The 8,715-nt window shown below is 49.5% G+C and overlaps 1 protein-coding gene across 1 annotated transcript; it reads left to right on the top strand.

Moving 5' to 3' along the window:
• Positions 1 to 9: 9 nt before the first annotated feature.
• MTHFD2 (methylenetetrahydrofolate dehydrogenase (NADP+ dependent) 2, methenyltetrahydrofolate cyclohydrolase) lies at positions 10 to 7,365 on the top strand (the record flags this gene model as incomplete). The annotated part of the gene is made up of 8 exons (XM_026085279.1): positions 10 to 350; positions 1,925 to 2,109; positions 3,006 to 3,128; positions 3,616 to 3,768; positions 3,850 to 3,957; positions 4,340 to 4,432; positions 5,630 to 5,755; positions 6,455 to 7,365. Coding segments are annotated over 8 exons (1,269 nt in total), but the record flags the coding sequence as incomplete, so codon positions are not given.
• Between the last annotated feature and the right edge of the window lie 1,350 nt (positions 7,366 to 8,715).

Genomic DNA, 8,715 nt, shown 5'->3' with positions numbered 1-8,715 from the left:
GGCCCTGCCTGCGGCACCGGGCAGCGCCGAGGCCCCGCCGCCTCCGGGGCACGAGAAGCCCCTCGGGGCAGCGCCGCCCCCCCCTCGCAGAGGGACCGGGGTCTCGTCGGTGCGGCAGGAGCGCTGATTGCGGCTTTAAGTGGCGCGAGGGGAGCGGAGGGACCCTCTTCGTGCCCCCCCTTCGTGCCTCCCCCCGTTAGGACTTTGGGCAAAAAACGGATTTACTTTCTCCTCTCTGACTGTCACCTGAGCAATACAGGGAGGCTAAAAGCGCTTGTCCCCACGAGGTTACACAAGCGGGATATTCTGGTGAATTCGTGGCTCGATTTGTCTTTGGACGGACTGGTAAAGTAAGCGCCGAAACCTTCATTTTTATGAACTCGCCTTTTGGTGATAGGAATTATTACAGGTGCCTGGTGGGCTCCTCTTATGTCCAGCGCAGGTTTAGCTCTGAAGCTGAAATAAGCTTTGAAGAGGCTCAGCAGGCTGAGCTAGTCTGAGATGGGTTTTCTTACGGGTTACTGCTAACTATATCTGACTTGGATGATTTCCTTTAGCAATGAACTATTCAGCAAAAGCACAGTAAATGGGAAAGCTTTGGGATTAAGAAGGAACAAAAGGTTCCCTAAGTCTCTGACTAAGTGTTTTGGCATAAGGCTGTCTTACCTGGCTGGTACCTTGCGGTGGTTTCGTGCAGGCGCTCGTCTGGAACAGCTCGGATGGCCGCTCCACCCAAAACTGCGGGATTAGGATTGTACCGTCACACCTAGAGAAGGCCAGAAAACAGCAGCGTTGGATTTATGAGGGATCTTGGTAGGAGGAGGTCTGTAAAACAGGCGGCCTGCTGTCTGTTCCAGACAGGCCTGTTGCCTGGTCCTCCTGATTTGGGAAGGTGCCACAAGTGTCCCTCGTGTGGAGCATCTTTGCCTGCTTCGAGGGAGAGGCCTAACTGAAGGTCTGGTGTCAGCCAGTAAGAAATCTGGCAAGTGAGCACGGAGCTTGTAGCGAGGCTTTGCATCAAATGCCTCAAAGACTCAAGTGCTGGAGCCGAGTCTAGAAGTGAAACTGGTGAAGGTTAATTCTGTCACAGAGGAACTAGTGAATAAGCATGACTTTTGGATGCAAATGATGGATAAAACCTGAAGAAGAATGAAAGCAAATGGTTTGTGCGTAGCTACTGTCAGCAAGGACTGGCAGCTGTGACCTCAGCTGTATTTTGAGCAAGCCTTGCTGTATACTGCAGGGTATCCAGTTGCCTGGAATGCATTTGGCAGTGACTGTATATTCCTGTTACCAATTTAGCCTAGAAATGTATGCAAGGAGCTGTTCCCGTGTGGTTCAAATGGCAGGCAAATGCGTCCTCCCTACTCTGGCAGAAAGTTGGAGTCTTGAAGCCTTGCGCCGCATTGGACGAGCGAGTTGCTCAATAGACCCCTCCGTAATGGAAACTCCACGCGGTGGAACGAGTTCTGCTTTACGCAAGTCCTTTGTAGTGAAGCTGTCATGCGTTGGAAAGGGGCGGGTGGCTGACTTTCTAAAAATGGAAACTAATAGTATCTAACTTGAAATGTGCTGGACAAAATACGTGTGGACTCTTACCCTTCCAGAGAAGACCAGTCTGTATGCTTTCTCAGGCTGCACAAATGAGTTGGTCCTTCCAGCAATTTTACTGCTGTCCAATATCAAGGTTTCAGGCAGTGAAGCTGTAAACTAAAAGATTGAAATGTGCCGCTTACCTGGTATTTTCTGCAAATCATGTTTTTTCACTTCAGCCACACACACAGGTCTACTGCAACTGTAGTGTAACAGCCGCTTCTGTAACGCCTTGCGGTCGGCACCCGCTTCCTGGGTTGTTGTTGCACAAAGCTTGAATTTGATGGTTCTAACAGTGCTGACTGCTTCACTAACACTCCGTTTGTTGCAGCAATGATGCGGTTGTAATTTCTGGAAGGAAGCTGGCCCGGCAAATCAGACAGGAAGCCCGACATGAGGTGGAACAGTGGGTGGCAGCTGGGAACAAGAGACCTCACCTCAGTGTTGTTCTGGTCGGTGAAAATCCTGCAAGCCACTCCTACGTACTGAACAAAACCAAGGCAGCTGCTGATGTAGGTACGTCTTGGGCTCCGTTGTTCTGGAAAAATGGAACAAGTGACTGTTTAACATCCTGCTTTAGCTGGGAGTCCTCTATGCTGGAGGAAGCTTTCAGGATGCAGCCATCTGGCAGCTTTTCACCAGTCCAAGTTTCCTCCAGCAATTGCTGTTACTTTTTGGCTGCTTTCCTAGTAATACTGGGGTGTAGTTAATGGACACAGTTTGCGTGTGTCCCGAAGTATTAAAATAGAGTAATGCAACATCAGGCTCTGTATTTTGGATCAGCAGTCCTCACAGGTCCACATCAAGCACGCAGGGAGCTTGGATTTGCTGCCTTCCCTCAACTGCTCAAAATGCAGTCTTCATCCAGCGTGCTCCTGCTACCTTGTTGTGACTCCTTCCGATCTTGCAAGCCAAGATCCTGTTTGTTAAGGTGTCCCAAGTGTGCTTCTGGGGAAGATGTGCTGAGGCAGGTTGGGGCACTACATGATTAATCCCTCATGGGGTCCTGGGCTGCTGAAGCCTTCTTTGGAGCTGAGTGTTTAAGCTAATGTCCCCTTGTCACCCTGTCGGGAGGGTCCACAGGAAGCGCAGCTGCATCTTCATCACACCACACTCCTCTCAGACTTCTCAAAGGGCTCTGTGTGCTTGGGAGGGCTTTGACTTTTGGATAGTCTTTCCCAAGGGTGGCTGCACACAGTGACTAATGGTCCTTATCCCTAAGTTGCAAGACTTGTGACAGCCTCCAGCCTGGAAAACATTGATCATTACACAAACCCTACACTCCGTGGTGTTCTCGTATCAGATTTGGTACAGCGGTGATGCAGGGCTGACATGCAAACCAGCATGGACTGAGGAATAAGGTTCCTACTTGCATACGTACAGCTCTCTAATACAGCACTTTGATTGCACAGGAATCAGCAGTGAAACAATCCTCAAGCCAGCTTCTATTACTGAAGAGGAGCTACTGGATTTGATTAGCAAGCTGAATAACGATGCCAATGTGGATGGCCTGTTAGTGCAGCTTCCTTTGCCTGGTGAGTAGCTAGACTTCCATCTCTTTCCTACTTCTTATAAAAAGTTTGGAAGCATCTGTATGTGCCAGAATGAGGTGAAGCTCAGGAGTCATCCCGTGACATGAGCTGGCCGTCCGCCACATTGCAGCCTAAAGAAGCTGATACAGCAGCTCCACCATACAGTATATGTTATGCTGCTGGGGCTTGCAGAAGTCTATTCCTGTATGGGTAGTATCATCTTCCTGAGCCAGAAGCTTGAACTTTGTTGTGACACTGGAGGCTGTCTAAAAATACCCTCTCTGCATTAAAGAGGCTGCAGTCCCAATGTGGTTCCAGTCCCCTTCTGGCAGGAGCTGTTAGCTCTGAACTTGCTGGAAGTTTTCAGCAGCTTCACGCTTCCAAAGTCCAGAGGGGCAAAGGGGCTGGTGCAGCAGGTCAGGACTCTGGCTGACTGGAAAGAGCTGGTTCTGGCTGATCCCTGGGGTTAAGTTTTTTTGTTGTCTTTCAGAACATATTGATGAGCGAAAGATTTGCAACGCTGTGACCCCAGACAAAGATGTTGATGGCTTTCACGTGATAAACGTGGGGCGCATGTGCCTAGACCAGTACTCCATGCTGCCGGCTACCCCGTGGGGGGTGTGGGAGATCATTAAGAGAACTGGTAGGTTGCTGCAGTATTAGTCTGCTGTCTAGCATATCTCCAGCTTGTATTTGTCTTAAGACCCGGTCTTGTGTGCCGTAGGCATCCCGACGCTGGGGAAGAACGTGGTGGTGGCTGGCAGGTCGAAGAACGTGGGAATGCCCATTGCCATGTTGCTGCATACGGATGGCAGGCACGAGCGCCCAGGAGGTAGGAGCCTGGCAGCCTTGGCACCCCAGGTGGCTGCAGAAGGAAGCCCTCTGTGCCTCTCACATGGTCCTTGCTGGACTCCTAAACCGGTCCTGGGACTGCATTATGGACTGCGGCACATCGTGTGGATTGTGGCTGCTTGAGGCCTCAAGTGCTTGTGACCTCCATGGCTGAGGAGTTGATAACTCCGCCCATATGCAGTCCTGTGCTTCAGGGCCATTTTCAGTAGTCCTTGTCCTCTTAGTAAGCTGCTCCCTGTGGTTGGTCATCAAGATCTGATGTTCCTGAGAGATACCAGGGTGGTCTTGAGGGCAAAGAGTTAGAAATGGCCAGGTTCAGGTAGTACCTATGGGTAAAATGCTCTCTGTAACCACTCTTTCAGGTGATGCCACAGTGACAATATCTCACCGCTACACTCCCAAGGAGCAGCTGAAGCAACACACGATTCGGGCTGATATTGTGGTAGCAGCAGCAGGTAAGACCAAACTCCGATGGAGTAGGCAAGGTGCACAGAGGACACTGCATTGATGCTTACATGTGGTGTTTATGATGGGAATCTTTGCTCTGAGGTGACAATCCAGTTGGTATGGAATGTCCTGGGGCCTTCCCATCTGAAGCAGCTTTGGTAGCGCAGGAGAGCCTGGCTCTTCCATGGCAATGTAGGCAATTCTGTAGGCAATGGCTCGGAGGGTGGGTGAGGGGCTCTTTGAGCCTGCCAGGTTAGACTGTGATAAGCTTAGCCACATGCTTGACTTTACCAGCAGAGCTGTTTGCAGCTCTTTGCACATCTTTGAAATGTAAAGTAACATCTGGCAGAATGACTTGGTACGCTCCCAAGCACGGATGAGATCCAAGAACAGCTCCAGACAGGCTCTGCTAAACATTCAGGCAGGGGTGTGCATGGGAAATGCAAAGATGGGGGTCTGCTTACCTAGAGACAGTGGAGATGCTGAAGGACAGCTGCAGTACCATCTTCAGAGCCTGAGGAATCGCTCAAGCAGGTGTACTCTTCTCCAGGCTCTACCCTAGGCATGGGGATAGCTCATCTGCAGAAGTATTTTGTTGATTCTGGTTGTCTGTGCTTGCCAGCAGAAGCTTGGCGTAAGCCTGCGGGGAGGGAGGAGAGAAATGCAGGTTGGAAAGAAGGTAGAAAGAAACAGGATCCTGCAAGGATTAAAGTGGTAGTGGTGGTGAAGGTGGTCCTGCAGGTGAGGACAACAGCCCTGCTGCTGGCAGATGAAGAAGAAAGGCAGCAGAAGCTGAGTAAATAACCAAAGATGGTTAGCAAACCAAAGCAGGACTCACTAAAGAGTTAACCAGCTGAGGGGGGGGTGTAGGAATTGGAGTTCCTCAGGAATTGGGTCAGCTGAGGCAGTATCTGGTAGAACCAGACAAACATACTCCACCCTCAAAGGGTGGCTGATCCCTGAGCTGCTGCTCCCTACCCATCTCCATGCTGTGCTGGGGGTTTTTTACAACCCTTAAGTGAAGCTGATGCCTCCACCAACGGGATTGTGGTGAACTGAGATACTATTCCAGCTTGCTGGCTTTGTGCAGATACAAAAATGCTGCCGGAGCTGTGCCCCAGCGTGGGGATGGGCTAAATAAACACAACTGCAGTGCCATGACTACAACAAASAGCCACCAGCGGTTCTGGTTTTCTTTTCTGCAGGCATACCCAATCTGATCACAGCTGACATGATCAAAGAAGGAGCCGCAGTTATTGATGTGGGCATAACTAGAGTGCAGGATCCTGTCACTGCCAAACCAAAACTGGTTGGAGATGTGGATTTTGAAGGTATAAAAGGCGCTGACATCTGGTGCTTCGAGCATTAAACACTTTGCTGAGAAGTGGGGGAGAAAGTCCTGGGTTGTGGGATGGAGCAGATGCAGACCAGTGCTGAGGTAGCAGCGCTTGGTGCATGTGCTATTGCAGGGTGAATCCTGAATTTTGGGCAGTTGGGTCACTATCTACTTCACTTCATACTCGGACTCCTGCCTCTAGGTTCCACCTCATGAAAACATGCAGGACTTACCTTCTGGCTTGCTATTTGTTGGCCTTGCTCCTCACTTGGCTGCAGCAGTGCCCAGGCAGGCTGTTGTGATGCACCTGCATCTCTAGGTACCTGGCAAGACACCAACACCTGCTTGTGGAAGAGACAGACTACAAATGTTCAGACTGTTAGTGCTTCCTTGTAGACCTTGCCAGGAGCATGCAGGAGGTCCACATCTGGTCTCTGGCTGTAGACTTCTGTGCTATAATTATTAGAGGTGGCTTTTCCCCTGACTTGGGCTCTGAAGTGAAGCTTGGTCAGCAGCAGGGATGGTCAGAGTACAGTGTGCCCTGTCCTGGGGAACAAGGGACAAGAGTACTGGTTTCTCAAGTCTCACTTGAAGGCTGGAAGCCCAAGAAACTTCAGGAGTGCTAGCTTGGTTGCAGCTTCAAATGCCAGCTGCTCCTGATGTACATGCTGAGCTCTAACTCTCCTTCCTGCAGGGGTGAAGAAGAAAGCCAGCTACATCACTCCAGTCCCCGGGGGAGTTGGGCCCATGACAGTTGCCATGCTGATGAAGAACACCATCATTGCTGCCAAGAAGCTGTTGCAACCCAAAGAGCTGAAAGCACTAACTGTTTAACCTGGGACTCTCTTTAGCACTGAAAACAACATTCCAAATCAACTCCCAAGCAGGCCGATAGAAAATGCAATATTTTTATTTATTGTCTGGAAGTGAGTTTACTCTTCTGAGGTCATAGATATTTATTTGAAGCTGAAGTACACATGCATTAGTTGTACCAAGGCACAAGCATCTGAAACTCTTGGCCTACTCAGTGCGTAATGACTTCTAGCAAAGCTGCTTTATGTTTAAGCTAGCTCTTCTCTAAGAAGTCAAACCTGTAGCCTGCACCTCTCTTGCAGGCACTAGGGAGCAGTCTGGGTGTGCAGCTCCCGCAGGAGCTTAAAATGGTGCTAGCAATCCTATGCAAGGTGGAGTATGGCTCCACGGTGCCAAAGGAATGGCCTCCATGGTTCTGTTCTCACAAATGCCTGGTCTAGGCAGACTGCAGCATTTGACTTGCTCTGAACTTGTTTCCTCAACTCTGTTTAGTTGGAGTTAAGCTCTTCTGTAGAAGAAGTTACTTGAAACAAGCCATACGTCTCTTCTCAGCCTGTCCAGGTCCCTGAGCATTGGCAGATCAGGTGTAACATGTTCTTCTAGTGTGCAGCTAAGCTGGTATTTGCTAGTTGGATGGTGACTTAAAACTTTTTTCCCCTCTAACCAAAGAAGAACGTGGGGGTTGTTGGTGACCACACTGAACACATGAAGTTTCCCTGGACTATTGTAAAGCATGCGAGTGCTCAGTAAATAATCCAGGCTAACTCTGAATAAAGTACGAGAGGAAAAAACCTTGCGTCCTACAATTATTTCCAAGCAAAATTGACTGCTAGGGGAGTTTGCACTGCCCTGGGAGAAGGAGAGCTGCCCCCAGCTAACGGGTTATTTTGGCATCAGCACTATTAGCTCCCTTGCAGCAGGGGAGGGTCTGGCTTTTCCCCAGAGTTTAGCAAAACACAAGTGCTACACACAGTTTGCTCACCTTGGACATAAGCAGCCTTTGAGTCGGTCTGAACAAGATGTTCAGACTCCAACATTTCTCACTCCGTCCCCTAACAGCCAGTCTGACCTGCCATAGCTGTGTGAGAAGAAAAAGGTAACGCTGGGTCTAAACTTACCTTCCTCCACCACTATCCATCTAAAGTTCACCTTACCTGTGGGGCAATGCCTCCAGAAGCCTGAAAAACTTGCACGCAGCACCACACCTTGGCCTCTTCCTAGGGGAGATGGACACATAGATAATACCTTGGAGCAAAGCATTTAGCTGCATGTCCAGTGGGAGCCTGATACCACCTTTCTGTGAACAGAAATGCTTGTTTTGAAGCTAAAGCGCTGTTATCATGCTCTAGTTAGAGCCATGGTTGAGTCATTGCTAACCCCCCAGCAAAATTCATTGCTCTTTCCTGTACTGCTGATAACACAAAGCAAGGAGCAGCTCGGAAAGCAACCTAGGGTTAGGCAACTTGGCTTGCACCAGAAACACACTAAGAGCTGAGAATAATTTAAATGAGATTTATTGGGCTGTATTAATGACAAATACAAAATGGCTAAAGTGGTAGTGTAATGGAGGCTGCAAATTTGTTACACTCCAGGGCGGTCTTATACAAAAAAAAAAAAGTAGAAACCACATGTGAAACTGCAAAAAAATCACAAATTCGGTTGAAACAGGCTGTACGCTACGAAACACCTCCAAGAGTCCACAAGGCCTTTCCACGGGCGCCGTAGAGCACAACCGGCGTACCGGATAAAGCGAGTGAACGTCTTCAAAAGCGATTAAAATCATAAACCTTCCCGTACCGTGCTTCAGCTACCACACACGAGATYGGTACGAAACACTAGAAAATACGTTCAAGTCGAAAGAGCTGTTACTGTAAAGCTAAGTGGCTCTTGCTTAAGTGTCAGCCGGAGGAATGCCGCTTTACGAATCTCGCCACGTTTCCCCAGCTGGGACGTGTACTCGAACCAGAGAAACTGCTATAAATAGGAAACTGCATTCGAGTCATCTCGTTTGCCTCTGCTCAACTATTTACAGGGAACTGGGGGCTGTTCCGCTCGCGGGTTCAGCCCGCTTGCAATATTTAACTCGTGTCCCCAAAAGCCCCGTACGGCTGGTTTGGGCGCAGAGCTCTGCTCGTATAAATA

Source organism: Apteryx rowi, unplaced genomic scaffold (assembly GCF_003343035.1).
Source record: "Apteryx rowi isolate R43461 unplaced genomic scaffold, aptRow1 scaffold_662, whole genome shotgun sequence".
NCBI classification, from domain to species: Eukaryota; Metazoa; Chordata; class Aves; order Apterygiformes; family Apterygidae; genus Apteryx; species Apteryx rowi.
The sequence above is the reverse complement of the archived record's forward strand: the minus strand, read 5'-3'. Positions and strand labels throughout refer to the sequence as shown.